At 30.4% G+C, this 21,525-nt stretch overlaps 3 protein-coding genes across 3 annotated transcripts; all 3 read left to right on the plus strand.

Moving 5' to 3' along the window:
* The first annotated feature begins 961 nt into the window (after positions 1-961).
* LOC112099859 (receptor kinase-like protein Xa21) lies at positions 962-3,674 on the plus strand. The gene is made up of 2 exons (XM_024187362.1): positions 962-1,514; positions 3,079-3,674. The coding sequence occupies exons 1-2, from the start codon at positions 962-964 to the stop codon at positions 3,672-3,674; spliced, it is 1,149 nt and encodes a 382-aa protein (XP_024043130.1).
* Positions 3,675-3,851: 177 nt separating this feature from the next.
* On the plus strand, positions 3,852-5,592 carry LOC18047992 (probable LRR receptor-like serine/threonine-protein kinase At3g47570). The gene is made up of 2 exons (XM_024187363.1): positions 3,852-5,091; positions 5,237-5,592. The coding sequence occupies exons 1-2, from the start codon at positions 3,852-3,854 to the stop codon at positions 5,590-5,592; spliced, it is 1,596 nt and encodes a 531-aa protein (XP_024043131.1).
* Positions 5,593-12,876: 7,284 nt separating this feature from the next.
* Positions 12,877-18,442, plus strand: LOC18049937 (receptor kinase-like protein Xa21). The gene is made up of 4 exons (XM_024187364.1): positions 12,877-13,252; positions 15,922-17,372; positions 17,456-17,936; positions 18,087-18,442. Exons 1-4 carry the CDS (start codon positions 12,877-12,879, stop codon positions 18,440-18,442), a joined length of 2,664 nt encoding a protein of 887 aa, XP_024043132.1.
* Positions 18,443-21,525: the final 3,083 nt, after the last annotated feature.

The raw sequence follows: 21,525 nt of genomic DNA on the forward strand, positions 1-21,525 counted from the left end.
AGTGATGGATAAATAATACATAACGAATATGAAAGTAATAATTACTGATACTTTATTTGCGTTACAGTCTATATATTCAACTAGGTAAAATAATATTATCGTATGGACAAAATTAACAAAATTTATGAGAGCGAAATCCGTGGACTTAAGGTATTCATCGCAGTCACGGTCCTCATCTGCTTATCAAAATAAGTAGATAAAAAGTCATGGTATTAATTAGAACTTAGAAATAAAAGGCCGTAGCCCTTAATTCACGTTATGACGTCGCCATTGTGGATGAGGCACTTACAATAATTGACAAGCATTATAAACGCGTTGTCCCTGTTTTACAAAAGAGCATTCATGTTGATATTGAAAATTTTAATTTAGGGTTGAAAGTTGTTCCAGCCAAGCAACTATGCTTTCTGTTACTTCAACAAACTCATCATGAGATATTAATATTAATATATATATAATTTTAAGGTGAAGAAAAAATAGCATAATTATGCAAGAGAGGACTCATCAAGTTTTCTTAGAAATGGAAAAAATGGGTCTTGAACACTGTGTTAAGCTTTTATTGGTGGCTTGAAGCCTCAAATTCAGGCATTGTTTGACGCTTAATTTAAATGGGTTTATTGCGTCATTGTTGATGAAAGCGCACGCTGGGGCGCAATAAGTGAATGAAAAATGAGCCATTAATGCTTTTCAAGCACTTGAGATTTTTTCCTATCATGTGGAGACGTTACGTAAAGAGTTTGTTCTTTTTTCTTTGGGGCTGACGTAAAAGTCGAGCCCTTCTTCTGGATGAGTATCTTTGCAAGTACTTTATTTTCCTTCTTCTGTTCAAAATTGTATATATATAGCTATATCAATCTGACAACTTAGCACTCAGTTTGCTAAATCCGCGAAGATCACTATGCGCTTATTATTCTTCTCTGTTCCTATGTTATTTTTACAGTACTGTTTCATGGTTAGCTTAACGATGGCGACTGTAAAAAATCTAACAACAGATCAATCTGTTCTTCTAGAATTCAAAGACAATGTCGCTGATCCTCGGAGTGTTCTCACAAACAATTGGTCTATTTTGTATCCAGTGTGTAGTTGGATAGGTATTTCTTGTGTTACTTGCCATCAGAGAATCACAGCCTTGAATATTTCATATATGGGTCTACAAGGCACCATTCCTCCACACTTGGGAAACCTCTCATTCCTTGTATATCTTGATGCTAGTTATAACAGTTTTCATGGCCATTTACCAAATGAATTGACGCGATTACACCGGCTCAGATACATTAATTTCAATTACAATGAATTGAGTGGAAGCTTTCCACCTTGGATTGGTGTCTTATCCAAACTCCAAACATTGGGTCTTCGTGATAACAGTTTCAGAGGTCTCATCCCAAATTCTCTCTTCAACTTATCAAAGCTGGAGAAGCTGGATTTAGGTTTGAATACTGTTGACGGAAGCATTCCTTCAAAGATTGGAAATTTGAGTAAACTTACCCTACTAAATCTTGTTGGTAACAACCTACAAGGTACGTTCCTCCTTCTTTTTGTGGTGCATTTCTGCATTAATTTGCATGGCTGCAGATTTTCATTTTTAAATTACCAAATATTTTAAGTTTTTAATCCATGATGGGTTAGCTGAACAAACATGATTTACTCTCAAGTGTGTGTTTGAGTTTTCATAGGCACTTTTAGAATGGGAGTAAATTTCACACAAGCTAATTTGATGTTAGGAAAATTATTTCCATACCATCTCTATTTTGAATATATACATTTAATCACTAAAAATTTTTAACATGATCTACGCACCATTTATGATTTTAAATTTGTACCAATCAAGTAATTTACTATAAGATTATTAGTATTTGTTAAAGAATCTAAGCAAATTGACCGTCTCATCCTTGAATGCATTAAAAGATTATTTTACTCTTAAAAATTTTAAAAAATAAAAAAATTTATAATTACATAAGAAGCATGATTGTAGATAGACAAGGAAGTCGGTTGACTGGCCATTATTATTATTATCATCAATATGAATAATGATCTTTTCACTAAATTTATAAAAATTATAATTTTTCCAAGTTTAAAAGGGTAAAATGATCTTTTAATATATTTAAGCGTAAAATAATCATTTTATTTAGATTTTTTAACAATGCTAGCAGCATAGTGGCTGATTGATACAAGTTTGAAAATACAAGTGGTGTCTAGAATGAAACACAACATTTTTGATAGTTAGATATACATACAAATTTGCACAGTCCATATTCTTATAAACCTACATGACAAACTTTCCCTGGTTGTTGTGAATTAGGATGTGACAACCCAAAAGTATGGGTAGATTATTAGACTAGCTTTTGTCAAATTTTATCATGTTAACAAATTGTTATATTAATAATGATATAAAACTCATTAATAAAGATAATTAATTGTCTGTTGTCACTATAGACAAAGATTTATCAGTTTATATAACTATGTAATACGATAACTTAATCAACTTTTAACCATCCGTAAGGTTAGTTGTGATTATTATTTTCAAAAGATAGTTTTTAAACTTTGTCTTTTGATTTTACTTTCTCGGGTTATTTTTTAAAATTAATTTTTTATTAATGTCTCCGAGATTGTAGAAATAGAGAAAATAAGGCTAAAGTGTACAAATTAAAAAAAAATAAAGTTTTAAAAAGTGATGATAACGAAAATTAACAGAGATATTATAAATAAATCTAATAAAAATACATATTTGTAATTATGTACTCAAAACTCAAAAGCCCAACAAGTTGCTTCACCCGATCTACCACCAGTCTAAAAGTTGTTATAAGGAGTTCGCAACTGAATTGAAAAAGCATATACTGTATTATGAGGATTAATGAATAAGGTGAATTGAATTTTAGATGTGTAAAGAGTTACATTTTAATCACGTTCTGAAAGTATATTAATTTCTTCTTAAAGACATTGAAACATATTTAGTTTGTTTTTAAGAATCAATTTTTTCATCAATTGATGGGTGTGCTAGTTAGTACATTGTCACAGTTTTTATAACTGCTATCTTCAAAGTGACTATGTCTGTTAACGTATTTCAACTTTGCATTATGGCAGGTGAAATTCCAAAGGAGATTGGCAATCTACAAAAGCTGGATAGTCTTGTTCTTCAAAGCAATAACTTAAGTGGTCCTATTCCACCCACCTTCTTCAATATTTCAGCCGTAACCCTTATTAATCTACTTGATAATCAACTCTCGGGCCACCTACCATCAACGATTGGCCACTCGCTCCCAAACTTAGAGCTTTTAGGATTGTCGACCAATAATTTCGTCGGAATAATTCCCAATTCTATCACTAATGCTTCTCAGCTCATTGGCCTAGACTTGAGCGACAACTCTTTCTCAGGCCCTATTCCAAAAACTTTTGGCAACTTGAGATTCCTCAGATTGCTCAACCTTTGGAAAAATTACTTGAAGAGAGAATCATCTGCAGCAGAGTGGAGTTTTCTCTCTTCTTTGACTCATTGTAGAAATCTAAGATATTTAGCCTTAGCTTCTAATCCATTAGGTGGCATCCTTCCATCATCAATTGGAAATTTCTCGGCTTCTCTTCAGAACTTTTACGCAAACTATTGCAAACTCAAGGGTAACATTCCTCAAGAAATCGGAAATTTAAGTGGCTTGATAGTTTTAAGCCTCTACAACAATTAGTTGAATGGAACTATTCCAACAACGGTGGGAAGATTACAACAGCTACAAGGTGTATCTCTTAGTGATAATGATTTACAAGGATCCATTCCCTACGATCTTTGCCACTTGAAGAGGTTGAATTTTTTAAGCTTAAGTAAAAATAAGCTCAGTGGACCTATGCCCTCCTGCTTGGCAAATATGATATCTCTAAGATATCTCTATTTTGACTCCAATAAGCTCAATTCTGGTATACCATCATCCCTGTGGAGTCTAGAGTACATCTTGAAGATAAACTTGTCGTCAAATTCATTAAATGGTTCTCGCCTTTCAAATATACAAAATTTGAAGGTTTTGATATATTTAGATTTATCAAGAAATCAATTATCAGGTGTTATTCCTACAACTATTGGTGGCCTCAAAGATCTAGTTACTCTATCTTTGGCTGGTAATCAATTTCAGGGTCCTATCCTGGGATCATTCAGCAGTTTGAAAAGTTTGGAATCCTTAGATCTCTCGGGGAATAATCTCTCTGGAAAAATTCCCAAGTCATTGGAGGCACTTTCACATCTCCAAACCCTTAATATGTCTCACAATAGATTAGAAGGGGAAATTCCTACAAATGGACCTTTTAAGATCTTCTCAGCTCAATCATTTTTTGGGAATTATGCGCTTTGTGGTTCATCTAGACTCCAAGTCCCACCTTGCAAGCAATATATTAACAAAGGATCCAAGAAAACTGCTCTGTTTGTCCTGAAGTATATATTTCCTTGCATAATATCCACGATACTAATAGCAATGGTCATTATATTCATTGTAAGACGCCGCAACAAGAGAAGCACAAAAAATGCGAATCAAGAAGTTTTGGTACCTCTGGCAACATGGAGAAGAACATCGTATCTGGATATCCAACGGGCAACCAATGGATTTGATGAATGTAACTTGCTTGGTAAAGGTAGTTTTGGATCAGTATACAAAGCAACACTTTCTGATGGAACTAATGTTGCAATAAAAGTTTTCCATCTGCAACTAGAGAGAGCATTTAAGAGCTTTGATTCTGAATGTGAAATACTGCGGAATGTTCGACATCGGAATCTCATAAAGATTATTAGCACCTGTTGCAATATAGATTTTAAAGCCTTGGTGCTTGAGTTCATGCCTAATGGTAGTCTTGAGAAGTGGTTGTATTCTCACAACTATTTCCTAGACATACTAGAGAGGTTGAATATAATGATAGATGTGGGGTTGGCTCTTGAATATCTCCATCACGGTCATTCATTAGCACCTGTGGTTCATTGTGATTTGAAGCCTAGCAACGTTCTCTTGGATGAAAATATGGTGGCACATGTGAGTGACTTTGGCATTTCCAAACTCTTAGGTGAGGGAGATGGTTCAATGACCCAAACTATGACAATGGCTAAGATTGGCTACATGGCACTAGGTAAAGTTTCCAACCTAATTATCTTCAATTCTTTTTTCTTTCCACGCATATGCATGTTTGGGTTAGTAGTTATGAAAAGATAGTTTGTTTAGTATTTGTTTTATAACGGCATACTTATTTGATAAGTTGAAATTAAAAAATGCAGAGTACGGATCTAACGGAATTGTTTCCATCAAATGTGATGTCTATAGTTATGGTGTTTTATTGATGGAAACTTTTACCAAAAAGAAACCTACAAATGAAATGTTTACCGGAAAAATGAATTTACGGAATTGGGTAAGTGAGTCATTACCGGATAGATTGACTGAGGTTGTTGATACAAATTTGGTGCGAGAAGAGCAAAATTTTTCTGCCAAATTGGACTGTTTATTAAGCATCATGTATTTGGCATTGGATTGTTGCATGGAGTCACCAGAACAGAGGATATGCATGACAGATGCCGCAGCAAAGCTCAAGAAGATTAGAGAGAAGTTTCTGGATGATGGAGCTGCAACTAATTGATGTAAGACGTATATGTGTGTATTTGTCAACAACCAATGTTTTTGGCAGATCAAAATTTGTTCTGTGAAATTTGATGTACCTCGAATTTGTATCTTTGTTTTGTTTTTGAGATTTATAAGACTACATATTACACATATTTTTTTAAAAAAATAAATCACTGAGGCAACAACCCAATTTCATAATTTCTTATGTATTCGACTATTTGTGTCGATATCAAAAATTGCTACTCCAATGATTAACTCAAACAGACCAAATATTAGAAAAAGGGTCCAAATATTCTTACGCACCTGGATGTGCAAACTGTAAAGTAGGCATCTTAGAGTATCTCCAAAAGACTATAAATTTTACTCTTCAAATATTTATTTACTTACTTATGTGGCAAATAGAAGGGTAAAAAAATATGATATTCTCCAAAAGACTTTTCAAATAGAAATAACTTAATATTATTTTAATCAAATAAATATTTTTTTAAAGAAAACGCCAATAGCAATTAAAGCACTTCTTTATTTTTCTCCAATGAAAAGTAATAAAATATAAATTAAAGAGGGAGAAATCAATTCTCCAAATTTGAAGAGAGGGAATCATTTCTTATTTGAAGAATCTTAATTGGAATATCTTTTGGAGCCTTAAATATTGAGGTGGCTCTTCAAATAATTAATAAAATCTTATTTGAAGAGTTTTTTGGTGATGCTCTTACTATTCAGGGTACCATTTAAAATAACTAGACAAACTATATCTTAATTTACAAAAACATAAAAATACAGGGATGGACATGTTGTTACTTCAATTATTATTAGGCCGGGAAAAATGACTAGCAAACTATATCTTAATTTACAAAAGCACAAAATACAGGGATAAACATGTTGTTACTTCAGTTATTATTAGGCCGGGATTTCCTGCAGGACTATTTGTATGAGAATTCTTTGTTGTACCTATTTTTAGTTAAGAATTTTATTATTAAAATATTTTTTATAAAATTATTTAATTAATTTTTTCTTCTTTTTTTCAACAATTCCTTTACACACACGCGCACGATGTTTCTTGTTGCAAAGTCTTTGCAATGACATCATTTATAGCAATTTATTATGAGTTGCTCAAATTTTCCACCAATGGATGCTAAGTTGGCACATATGGGTACGCACAGTAAAAGTTCATCCAAAGGTAGGATGTGCTTAATAGCAGAGTGCGCTCAACAGTGGACTGCCCATACAATTAGTGAGTTGTGGTGTACTTAACAAACAGACAGGCCAAATTCACAAGCCAAAGTGAGCAAGCCCAACCTAATTCTAAAAATCTCTACAAATCTCTGCAACTTGTAAATATCTAAATAATTCTACACTTATGTATTTTGAACCTAGGGGATATTTAGACAACTTGCGCAACTTGTGTGGAAGGCTCTAGACAGAGGCAAGCCACATGGCACCCTCCATTTTACTCTCTCTTTTCTCTACCATTTCTATTTTTATTTCCATTGTTTGGTTACACAAAGTATATAAGAATTTAATTTTCATTAGAATTTAATATCCATTATAATATAGAATTTGAATTTCACACCAAGCAGTGAAGAATTTAAATTCCTCTTATGTTGAAAACTAAAGTTTCCAAAATTGTCCTTCAATATTTTAACTTGTTTAATACTATTAATAATCATTATTTATAATTTTATTTTATCAATTTAATATTATAAATAATTTTATATTAATTAAATTTAATGAATGATTTAAGAAATTTAATAAAATAAACAAACTTATTTATTTATTTATTTTGAAAATATAGAAATATAAATTAATCATCGCCGGAACTTTGTCGGAGCTTCGCTGGATCGTCGCTGGAACTTCACTGGAGTTTCGCCGGACCATCGTTGGACACTCAGACCATCACCGGAATTTCACCGGAAAGTCACCGGCCGCCATTGACCAGCATTGACTGGTGTTTATTTATATTAAATTATATTAAATAGTTTAGTATATTAAATTATTTTATATTTTATATTAAATATAATTCTTGAATTGTTTTACGACTTTTTGATATTAAAAAAGTTTGGTATTGATATTAAATTACATTTCATTACTAATATAGATAATTTAGTATTTAAGACAAAGGATTAATTTATCCAAAGAAAAAAATTGTAATTCCTTTCCCTATCAAATTTTATGTCAAAACCAAAAAATAAAATTTAATTTCACTACTCTCCTCCAATCCTTTCTTCTCCCTTCCTTTTCATTCCATTTTTTTCTTCTCTTTCCCTTTCTTTAAATCAAACATGGCCTTTTTTTAAAGTCATTACTATTTAAGAAACATATTTTATCAATATTATAACATATACGATAGTTACGTTACAATAACTTTGTTTAACATTCAAAATAAGTTAATAATCTACATTGTATTACGTATCATATTATTTTAATATTATATTTGTATTTATTATAGTAATTTATTTAAAATCAAATTTTGAGTTACTGTAATTGAAGGCTATATTCATAAAAAAGTATGACTAACTAATTACGAAATTAAAAGAGTTTATGTGATCATTTAAGCAAAGTATTAAACAAGGCTATTAGCACCTAACTGAAGCCTTTTTTTATTCTCAACAATTCCTTTACACACACACACACACACACACACACACACACTCACACACACACGTGCGCGCGTTGTTTCTTGTTGAAAAGTCTTTGCAATGACATCATTTATAGCAATTTGTCATGAGCTGCTCAAATTTTCCACTAACGAAGGTTAAGTTGGCACACATGGGTACGCTCAATAAAAGTCCATCCAAAGGTAGGATGCGCTCAGCAGCAGGGTGTGCTTAGTAAGTGAACAAACTAAATTCACAAGCAAAAGTGAGCAAGCCCAGCTTGATTCTAAAAATCTCTACAACTCTCTGCAACTTGTAAATATCTAAACAATTCTACACTTATGTATTCTACAACCTAGGGGATATTTAGGCAACTTGCGCAACTTGTGTGGAAGGCTCTAGACAGAGACAAGCCACATGGGACCCTCCATTTTACTCTCTCTTTTCTCTACCATTTTCTGCAAACATCTTGCTTGACTAGTTTCAGAAGTTCAATAGGCTTACTAAGCAATTTTTGTGCTAGAAGTTGTTTAAGTGTCGCACGGGTTATTGCGCAAAGTAACCATTCGATGAAAAATTGCTCTAGTCACTCATTTACAACTTGATGTCCATTTTGCAAATTTCCACCATAGTTGATTAAAAAGTTGGGTATATATTAAAAAATGTAATTACCTCTCTTTTGAATTTTAATTATGGTCTAGCTCCTAACTAGCTAACTCCTAATTAATTATCTCTTTCCTTCTCTTCCAAAATTCAAACTTAAATATGTCATAAATCTTTAGACACTTATACCTCCAAAGTTTAGAAACATAATCATGTAAACCCCATATTTTCAGTAACGAACACCAAAATCCTCTTTTGACTATGACATTTTTTTAACTTTATTAACTCAAAAAAACTAACTCCAATGTTTTAAAATAAACAAAAGTATGATATTAAAATAAATGAACATTAAAATAAATGAACATTAAAATAAATGAACACACACACACACATATATGATTTCAATATTTAAAAAGTATTTTAATACTTTTACAATCTTATATTATATTAAATTAAATTTTATAATAAATAGAAATATAATATTAAAATAAATGCATAAAAAATTAAATTATTTTTAATATTATATAAAATAATTTTAGTATTATTAATACAAGAGGTATATTTTATTATTTGTAAAATCTATTTAATCAAAATATAAGGATGCAATATTAGGAAGAGTTGTGACATTTGACCCCCTCATTATATCTCACTAGCCCTTATTAATCACTTTTATACTAATACCTATTTTTTCCTTATATGAAATGACTTAAAAAGGTAAATAGCTTTTAAGTACACCCACATGATAATTTTTATTAATATCTAATTTAACTAATCTAATTTCTTAAATCTTAATTTCTTTTATCTTTTTAAATTATAATATCTTCTCATATATTTAATATCTATTTTCGTAATCATAGAAGAAATTAATTTATAATACCTAATAGATGATGATGAAAAAGTATCAAGTCCTTTTTATGGTTATGACAACGATATATAAAACCTTTAAAAAGAAATATAGAGATTACAGTGATTATGAATTTTTTTTATTTTTAAAATAAGTTTTATATGGTAGGTGCTTGGAAAAAAATAAAATTATAATAATGGTAAATTTGAGATTACGCGAAGTGTGTTGAGAGGTAAAGCTTAGATTAAAATTTTTTATTGAATTAACTAAACAATGGGGGTTAGTGAAACATAATTAGAGGTCAAATATCACTATTCTATTAGAAATATATATACCTTCCATCTAACTTAACGGGGGGAAAAAAAAGGAGGTTGAGATATGTTTGGCAAAGTTAAACCGTAAAGCACAGATCGTTGCTTGATTAAGCGGCTCTTGGTATAAATCCTCTTTGTTGATTATTGTGGAAATTTTGTGCTGACATTGATGGCAGGGGGCCTGAAAATGGAGGAAATTTGGAATAAATTAAATTCATAAAAGCAAAATTTGTGGTTGCTAATAAGTCGAGGTCGTCTCAGCGTGATTTGGAAAAAAGTGAGCTGAAACTGTGGTATAAGTCAAGGTCTTCCACGCAGTCAAAGTCTTCGTCTTAGTCATGGTCGTCTTCTTCGTTTCATAAAAGCAAATAAAAAATTAAAAATAGAACTTAATTAATTAGAAAATTGTCACCTACAATTTATTTAAATAATCATATAAAATTCTCTTCATTTCATAAACGGTCACACTGACTATTTTTTGACAATTTTTTTATTATTGACAAAGCTTTTATAATAAATACAAATACCATACTACTATTAAAAAAAATAAATATAATAGCATTGAATACAAATAAAATATTAAAATAAATAGTTAATAAAATGCCAAATATATGTCATGCAAATTATTTTTACTATTAAGCTATTATCAGTATGTCCTAAGAGATTTTATTAATACTTAAATTCATTGACCCAAAAATTGATTTTAAAATTTATGCTAATATAGACATAATATAAAAGTATATTATATACAGAATATAGAGTTTGTAAGTTATTTTGAATGCTAAATACTCTTATTTTAAATTCATTAATATTTGAAACTGAAACATATTTTATCAATATTATAACATATACGATAGCTACATTACAATAACTTTGTTCAATATTCAAAATAAGTTAATAATCTACATTGTATTATGTATCATATTATTTTAATATTATATTTGTATTTATTATAGTAATTTATTTAAAATCAATTTTTGAGTTACTGTAATTGAAGGCTATATTCATAAAAAAAAAGTATGACTAATTACAAAATTAAAAGAGTTTATGTGATCATTTAAGCAAATTTTGGAGTTATAGATGGTTTTTTCTTTAATTAACTAGAAATAAAGTGTAATATAAGCCCTTAATTTAACTACATTACGATTTCAAAAAATTGGATTAGGAAGCACAACTAGAGGTGGCAAAATGGGTTACATAAAGATACGGCACAAATTTTTTTTATATTTGTATTGATAAATACTAACACGATTAATAAATGGACGATGCGACATGACACGATAAATAACCATGTTGGATCACCTCAATATGATTACATTTTTATGATATGAATATCAATTAATACATGGTAATATTATTTAAAAAATTCAACCAATATATCCACTGAACACTAAGGTAACGTTTGTATTTTGTCTAAAATCTAAATGGATCTAAATGTTATAAAAGTATAAATGAGTCTGAATGCATATGTCTGAGTAGTATGTTTGTTTTTCATTTTTTTAAGTATGAGTATAAGGGGTAATTTGTTTACTTTTATAAAGTCAAAATATTTTAAATCTAGTATTTTTACACTTATGTCCTTGAAAGTGTTATATATCCTTGGAAGTTTAAATAGGTATATATTTACAGTGTTATCTAGTACAGTAGTATTTATAAGGTAAGCATTTGATATATAATTTATGAAAAATAATTTTTGATAACATTATTTTTTACAATTTAAATGATATTTGTACATAAAAAAATTATTATCTAATAATAAAAGAATGTGCGTAAAATTCAAGTTGAATGTGTGTTAGTGTTTAATACCAAGTAAAAGTTGAGATCAAGAGAAATTCTAATATGACATCAAAATTACGTTATAGTTAACTAAAAGTCCTTTTGATTAGAGAACAAAAGAAAACAAAGGGTTATTATGTTTTACATAATAGGTAGAAAATAAATATATTTAATGAGAGTATTTGTGAGAAAAAATTAATTTTTTATTCAAACATTTTATCATTCACCTAAAAGTTAGGAAATTTTATTCTTTTCTATTCAGATAAAAATATGTTACAATAAGACTTTAGATACAACAACAAACAAGCTAAAATTTTAAAACATCTCAAATTAAGCTAAATTAAGACTTCAGACATAAAAGCAAATAAAATCTAAATTAATTATTTTGTATCATATCCATATTGTGCTGTAAATTTATTATTTAAATTAATTTTTAATTTTTTGTATTAAATAGGTCAACACGATAAATAAATTAATGAATAAGTATTACATGGTATTTAATATTTCGATAAATTAATAAATGGGTCATATATGTTTTTGCTTAAATTTAATACAATATGGAAAAGATACAATATAAACATGATACAATTTCATGGATTAACACATCCAACCGACAAACATAACAAATTCCTAAGTTTCTTTTTCTTTTTTTTTTCTTTTTTTTTTAACAGTGAATTCTTACACTTTCTAGGAATCAGCCGTTTGTTAGGCTGGCTGGACCTCATTAGAGACACTAAAGATTGTTTATATTGGAAGACTCATCATGAGTCTTTGAGTATAAGTTGATATAATTTTAAAATCTATTGCGCCCGGGATTAGAATATTCGTAAGCATGTTATTTTTCTTCTTCACTTTAAATTTGTCTATATATAGCTATATCAATCTCACTTAGCATATAGTTTACTGAACCCATTAAGATCAATATGGGCTTATTATTCTACTTTGTTCCTATGTTATTGTTACAGTACTGTTTCTTGGGTAGCTTAGCTATAGCGACCTTCAAAAACCTAACAACGGATCAATCTGCTCTTCTTGCGTTCAAAGATCATGTCATTGATCCCCGGGGTATCCTAACAAATAATTGGTCCATTTTGTACCCAGTATGCAGTTGGGTTGGCATTTCTTGTGGTGTACGCCATCGTAGAGTCACAGCCTTGAATCTTTCAGATATGGGTCTCGGAGGCGCCATTCCTCCACACTTGGGAAATCTCTCATTCCTTGTGTATCTTAATGTTAGTTATAACAATTTTCATGGCCATTTGCCCAGCGAGTTGGGGCAATTACGCGGCCGACTCAAATTCATTAGTTTTTCTTACAACAAATTGAGTGAAAGCCTTCCAGCTTGGATTGGTGTCTTATCCAAACTTCAAAAATTAGGTCTTCGTCATAACAATTTCACAGGTCCCATCCCAAACTTTCTCTTCAACTTATCAAAACTAGAGGGATTGGACTTAAGGTTCAATAATCTTGATGGAGGCATTTCTTCGAAGTTTGGAAATTTGAGTAAATTGGAGCGGTTGAATCTCGGTAATAACAACCTACAAGGTGCGTTCCACCTCCTCTTTTTATGTATATCAGCATTTGCATGTCTACAGAATTAATTTTTAATAAATAAAATACAAAATTCAATTTTAGGATGTGGTATGAAACTATGAATCCTCCTCCGTCAATGTTGAATATTGTCCTTAACACGTATTTTTGTGTAATTAAATGTTCGATTTTTAAAGACTAACCACTTAACAATTATATATTCCAACATCAAATACAAAAGCAGGAGTTCAATCAAATTCAGACTTTTCAATTTTTCACAAAACGAAAAGCAATTAACACTGTTTTAGTACATTTTTGGTATTAGTTACATTTGCTAATGAATACGACTTATTTTAAGTTACGCAAACTTTTCAATTTTTTACTTCATGATAGGCTAACCGAAAAAATAATTTGATTTGCAAAAGTGTAGGCTTAAGCTTTAGAGGGCACCCTTGGAGTCACAGTGGGCGTAAATTTCGCACAAAATAAATTAATTTGATGTTGATATTAATAATCCAAGGTGTTTTAACTTAATTAATCCAGGTCAATTTGTTTAATGGAAGACCTTTGGTTTTTGGGTTGTTCTGCACCCTAGTTGTTATGAATCAGGGTATGACAACCCAAAAGTAACAGTAGATTTCTTAGACTAGATTTTATCAAATTTCATCAATTTTAATAAATTGTTTGGACTTAATAGGGTCTAGTTATGGTGCAATTGTGGTATCACACCGCAGCTGCACTTAACTATTGGATTTAACTATTATGAGAGATTCAATAGCTAGGTAATTAGATCCAATGGCTAGGTGCAGCTGTGGTATGGTACCACAGTTGCACCATAGCTAAATCCGACTTAATAATAACATGCGACCCAATAAAAATTGATATTTTTATTTTATTTTTATTGTTACTTAAATCCCAAACTAAATTTCACATGTTTGATTTGAATCTCTAATCTCTTACTTTCATTATAGGAGTTAAGTCAACTAGATTAACCTTTATGGGCAATTAATATTTGATTTATAGTTAATTATAAGTATCACAGACAAATGTTTTATATATCAGTTTATATAACTATGTGATAAAAGAACTTAATCTAGTTTAACAGCCCATAAAGTTTTTCTTCATTGTTATTGTTTTCAAGGAAGCTCGGTTAGCTCAACTCTTGTAGTAAAAGTAAGAGGTCATAGATTCAAGTTTATACTGTATTTACTAACCAGGAATGGGAATTGGAATCAAAAACTTATTTAATTGTTAAATTGAAGCTTGGAATCATAATCGAACATTGTTGAGCCCACAATTTCGAGAATCATTACTAGAGTTCTAATTCCCAAAGAAGGGGTTGGGAATTAAAACTCCATTCTCAGGAATGACCTTTTTATCCCCAAATAAACTTCCTAATACCTATTTTATCCTTGATTTAAATAATAATTAAAAATAAAAAATAATGAAATCAATAAATTATAATCATCATCATAATAAAATTAATAAATTATAGCAGTAGCAGCAACAATAATATTAGCAACAACAACAACAATAAAATAATAATATTATTATTTATTATTGTCATTATTATTATTATTGTTATTACTACTACCACTACTACTATTATTATTAACAAAGGACACTTTACTAAATTATAATAGTGCATTTCAATTATAAGACAAAGTAAATACATCAATTGAAAAGAATCTTATTTCAATTTTGATTCCTATAGCTCTAGTAAGTAACTTATTCGGATTGTTATTCATATTCCGATTCCAGCTCATTTTAATTACTAATTAGTAAATACACCATTAATATAATACATTCAATTTAGAGAAAGATGAGTGATTTTGAGTTTATGAGATCTATTAATTTTTTTGATAAATACACTTTCAGAAATGGGTATAGTGAGGAAAATAAATTGGTTTAACAGCCCTACCTAATAATGTACTGAATTATTTTTTATACATTTCTGATAAATTAAATTTGCAGGAGTAAAGAGTTAAAAAAAAAAAAAGGACAGTATGTGTTTTGTTAGAAGGTTTATCGAGAGGGAGAAAAGTAAGAGTGAATAAAATTGTTTTAATCTTTTAAAACGTAAAATTTTAAACTACAATAACTAACAATAGAAAATTAGAATATATTATTAATTACACAATGGGAATAAATTATTAGTTATATAATTGATTTAACTTTTTTTATTTTTAGGAATATTTCTTAAAGGTTTCTAGCGCCCTACATTAAATCAAACTTTTGTATTAAAAATTGATAACGGATTAACGGTGAATCCAAACGTCTAATTTCGGGCAGAAAATTAATGTGTTGTAGCATTTAATATTTAATTGTGTTTTAAATATCTTATCATCTTAGTTTGAGTGTAAACAGCATAGGCCGTAAGGTTAAGACTGAAAGATAGAATTTAAGGTTCAAAATGGGCAAATTAAAAAATATAGATAAGTACAAAGAGTTATAATATGACCGCGTACTGACTTATGCCGTTCTGCGGGTAGATTTCTTTTGAAGACATTGAACTTTAATTTGTTAGGAATCAACTTTTTTCATCAATTAATTGATGCCTGTAGATAAGACATTTTCACAGGTTTTACTTTTTCAAAAGTCCTTGTCTCAAAGTTGCAGAAAGCCCCGGCGAGATACACATGTATCTAAACATAACATCATATTTTAACTTTGCGTTATGGCAGGTGAAATTCCGAAGGAGATTGGCACTTTGCAAAACCTGAAGTATTTACTTCTTGAAAGCAATAACTTATGCGGTCCTATTCCACCCACAATCTTCAATATTTCAAGCATAACAATCATCACTCTGTATGAAAATCAACTCTCAGGCCACCTACCATCAATGACTGGCCACTCGCTTCCAAACATAGGCTTTTTAAGCTTATTCAAAAACAAACTTATCGGAACAATTCCCAACTCCATCTCCAATGCTTCTAAACTCCATACCCTAGAATTGAGCGAGAACTCTTTTTCTGGCCTTGTTCCAAACTCTTTTGGCGATTTGAGATTCCTCAGTTTTCTCAACCTAGGGAATAATCAGTTGACGAGTGAATCATCTATTGCAGGGTGGAGTTTTCTCTCTTCTTTGACTAATTGTAGAAATCTAACATATTTAGCCTTGGCTTCTAATCCATTAGGTGGCGTCCTTCCATCATTAATAGGAAATTTCTCTACTTCTCTTCAACAACTTTTGGCGCACGATTGTAAACTCAAGGGCGGCGTTCCCCAAGAAATTGGAAATTTAGGTGGCTTGATAGCCTTGAGCCTCCGCAATAATGAATTGAGTGGAACTATTCCAACAACGGTGGGAAGATTAAAGCAGATACAAGCTATAGATCTCCAAAAAAATAATTTGAGAGGAACCATTCCCAATGATATTTGCCACTTGAAGGGGTTGAATATTTTGTCATTAAGTGAAAATAAGCTCTCTAGACATATCCCACAATGTTTGGTCACTTTGATATCTCTAAGAGAACTCTACTTAGATTCCAACGAGTTCACTTCTGGTATACCATCATCCATGTGGAGTCTAGAGTACATCTTGCAGATAAACTTGTTGTCAAATTTATTAAGTGGTTCTCTTCCTTCAAATATACAAAACTTGAAGGTCTTGATATATTTAGATTTATCAAGAAATCAATTATCTGGTGATATTCCAGTAATTAATGCTGGCCTCAAAGATTTAGCAAATCTGTCCTTGGCTGGTAATCAATTCGAAGGTCCTATTCCAGAATCATTTGGCAGTCTGCCAAGCTTGGAATCCTTGGATCTCTCAGAAAACAATCTTTCAGGAAAAATTCCCAAGTCATTAGAGAAACTCTTATATCTCAAACAACTCAATCTATCTCACAATAGGTTAGAAGGGGAAATTCCTACCAAGGGGCCTTTTAAAAACTTTTTAGCTCAATCATTTTTGTGGAATTATGCACTCTGTGGTGCACCAAGACTCCAAGTCCCACCTTGTAAGAAACTTAACAACAGCAAAGGATCCAAGAAAACTGCTCTGTTTGTCCTGAAGTATATATTTCCTTGCATAATATCCACGATACTAATAGCAATGGTCATTATATTCATTGTAAGACGCCGCAACAAGAGAAGCACGAAAAATGCGAATCAAGAAGTTTTGTTACCTCTGGCAACATGGAGAAGAACATCGTATCTGGATATCCAACGGGCAACTAATGGATTTGATGAATGTAACTTGCTTGGTAAAGGTAGTTTGGATCAGTATACAAAGCAACACTTTCTGATGGAACTAATGTTGCAATAAAAGTTTTCCATCTGCAACTAGAGAGAGCATTTAAGAGCTTTGATTCTGAATGTGAAATACTGCGGAATGTTCGACATCAGAATCTCATAAAGATTATTAGCACCTGTTGCAATATAGATTTTAAAGCCTTGGTGCTTGAGTTCATGCCTAATGGTAGTCTTGAGAAGTGGTTGTATTCTCACAACTATTTCCTAGACATACTAGAGAGGTTGAATATAATGATAGATGTGGGGTTGGCTCTTGAATATCTCCATCACGGTCATTCATTAGCACCTGTGGTTCATTGTGATTTGAAGCCTAGCAACATTCTCTTAGATGAAGATATGGTGGCACATGTGAGTGACTTCGGTATTTCCAAACTCTTAGGCGATGGAGATGATTCTGTCACACAAACCATGACAATGGCTACAATTGGTTATATGGCACCAGGTAAGGTTTCAAATCTAATTTCAAATTTTTGTTTTTCTTTTTTCTTTAAGCACATGCAATATTTGGGTGCATTGTTATGAAAAGCTTATTTTTTTCAGTATTTGTTTCATAACGGCATACCCTTTGATAAATTAAAATTAAAAAATGCAGAGTACGGATCAGAGGGAATTGTTTCAACCAAATGTGATGTTTATAGTTATGGTGTTCTGTTGATGGAAACTTTCACTAGAAAGAAGCCTACAGATGAAATGTTTATCGGAGAAATGAGTTTAAGGGACTGGGTAAATAAGTCATTATCCGGTGAATTGACTCAAGTTATTGATGCAAATTTGGCGCGAGATGAGCAATCCTTTTTTGTCAAAATGGATTGTTTATCAAGCATCATGCATTTGGCATTGGATTGTTGCATGGAATCACCAGACCAAAGGATATACATGACAGATGCCGCAGCAAAGCTCAAGAAGATTAAAGAGAAGTTTCTGGATGATGTAGCTTCAACTAACTAAGATAACACCGTATTCACCATATTGCCTTGTTTGTTAGTTTACTTTGTGCTTGCTCTTTCTTGTTTGTGCTTGTGGAATAAGTGCCATTGTTAAATTTGTATCTTTGCATTGATATTTGAGAGTTATACGACTATATATATTGCACTTTTTTTTGACAAATAAAATAAATCATTAATGACAATTTTACCAAGTACTACTAACCCAATTTCATAATTTCTTATGGTATTTGTGTCATTGTTAGACATTGCTGCTCCAATAATTAATTGCTATTCCAATAATTAATCAAACAGAAATATTCATACACCATGTATTTGTAAAGCAGACAGCTCACGTGGTAAATGGCTCGGTGACTATTTAAAGTAAATAGAGAATCTTCATTTACAAAAACATGAAAATATAGGGATAGACGTGTTATTATTATTTTTTTCCAAGGATAGCGATACTTGCTCTCATGATTTTTTTAAGGGTGCTGATATTTTCACCCCATATATTAATTTTGTAAAACTATTACATTGGTAAGAAATAATTATAATATGTTCACTTTATTTTTAAAAAATTCAAATAAAGAAGAAGTTTAGATATTTATTAAAATTAAATTAAATACTTAAATTATTAGATATGAGAGCTCACATTTCTTGGGGTAATTTAGTTATTTTATACTAAAATAAAACTCAGCTTAAAGTAACCTTAATTATCAAAGATTCATAAGTAAGAAATTTATAAGAAGGACTTGATTGATTAATTATCGAAACTTTTATTGATTTGCATATTTTAAAAATAATAAGAATTTGATAGATTTACAAAAATAATGAGATGGAAATATTTCTGCCCTTTTTCTAAGTATACTTTACATTATTTTATATAAAATTCAATAATTATAAATGATTTCTTGGTACTATTTTATTGCACGATTGTTAATCTTTAATTAAATCAAGAAAGTATCTTTGTAACATAATATCTTATGAAATTTATTTATTATTAACAATTGTTGGATTCCATTTAAAAATATATTATACAGGTAATAAAACTAAATAACTCAATTATTAAGACAAAGTGAGAACATATTTTTTGCATAGTTTGGTCGTTTTAAGTCACATGGGCGAATTAGTCAAATTAAACTCATATTAAAGTGGGCTTGGTAGTCATATTTAGTCATGAAACAAATTGGTTATTTTAAGTTATATGAGTGAATTAGTCAAATTAAACCCATATTAAAGCAGGCTTGCTAGTCACAACTAGTGATGAGTTCGAAATATTAAAGGAAAAAAAAAAGAATGCTTTCATTAATTATTCTATATATATATATATATATAGAGGGTACTGTTCCAATTCGAAACAGTGTGTGGAACAAAGGCTGGTGGCCTTTGAATTTAAATTCAAAGGCACCAATGGCTGCACATGGTGGGGCCCTTGGTAGCTACTCCGAGATTGTATCATTGTCCTATATATATAAAGCACGGCTATACTCTTAAGATTTGAGAAAATGATTATATAGGCTTCAAAGTTTTTAATAAGGGATACTAAGACATCTTTTTAACCATAATACCCTTTGATTCTATGTTAACCCAAAAAAATTGACTCGAGTGTTTTATAATGAATAGAAATATGATGTTAACATAAATGTGTGTGTGTGTGTGTGTGTGTTAAAATAAATTTAAATATCTAAAAAATATTTTGACATTTTATAATTTATTAGACGTATTTTATTATAATAAAGTAAATTTTATAATAAATAGAAACATAATATTATAATAAGTACATAAAAAATTTAAATTATTTTAATTATATAAAATAACTTTTATATTGCTAATACCTAAAATATATTTTATTAATTGTAAAATATGTTTAATCTAAAGATTTCTTTAAAATCTTTGTAATAAATACAAATATATTATTAAAATAAATACAAATATATTATTAAAATAAATATAATGATTCAAATTTTTAAAAGTATTTTAAAAAATAAAGTTAATATTATTTGGGGGTAAATTTTGAATGATATCTTAGACTAATAAATAAATGACATGTAGATAATTACAAGGATAATATAAGCACAATACTTGGTGCAATATAAAGAGCCATTTCGAGGCATATACTACATTGGATGAGCTTGGAAATCAACAATCAAGATTTGACACTTCAAAATATTTATGAGAAAGAATAGATTTAATGCAAAAAAAAAATTATTGTCCCTTTTTCCCTAAATATGACACATAATCCTAAAAATATTCTCTTTTTTCAACTTAAAAATAACATTTGACCCTAACTTTACTAACCTTCACTATACAAATGTCTTACTCACTAATATTTGAGACGATCTCCTCTTCTTTCACTTTCTCTCCTTTCCTCTCACTTGCTCCTCTCCCCCCCCCCCCCCGCCTCCCATCTCCTTTTTTAAAATAATGCCCATTTTTTTTATTTTGGGAAGGCGTTTTCATTATTTGCCCTTAAAGCCTTTCCCCATAAAATGGCCTTTCCCCAGTCTTTATTCCTCACCCTCCTTCTTGAAAAAACCAAAACACTTTGGGATTGCTGGGTGGGGAATTTTTTTTTTGGGATAAAAAAACCTTTTGTAAGCTCTCCTTTATATAATAGATTGGTGATGACTTGCTCTCACGAACATAGACCGAAGGTCGAACAACGTAAACATTGTGTGTTCTTTATATTTGTGTTTATTTTACTATATTTTTAATTTGATGTCGATATTGTATTTCACGTATGAGCTTATCTGAGCTATTCCAGTTACGCTAAGTATTCTTTGAGACTGCTTAAGTTGTCCCCCAACTACATCTGAGCTACTCTTAAACACACATTAGCTCTCCATATCAACTTATACAAGACTCCACTACGTTCTCCTTATTTTTTTTCTTATATGACCATCTGAACTCACTTTGCATATTAGTTTAGCTCACCATCTAGTGTAATTCAGTTAAGCACCTAGTGTACTTCATCTAAACCACATGCACCAAACATTAAAAAAACACACCGAAACTCAAACTTAGCACAAGCTCTCTTCAAATATAAATTTATTTGCTTCAATCATATTTAAGCACCATTCTACAAAAGCTACCTAATTGACTTGA

Source organism: Citrus clementina, unplaced genomic scaffold (assembly GCF_000493195.1).
Source record: "Citrus clementina cultivar Clemenules unplaced genomic scaffold, Citrus_clementina_v1.0 scaffold_3, whole genome shotgun sequence".
NCBI classification, from domain to species: domain Eukaryota; kingdom Viridiplantae; phylum Streptophyta; class Magnoliopsida; order Sapindales; family Rutaceae; genus Citrus; species Citrus x clementina.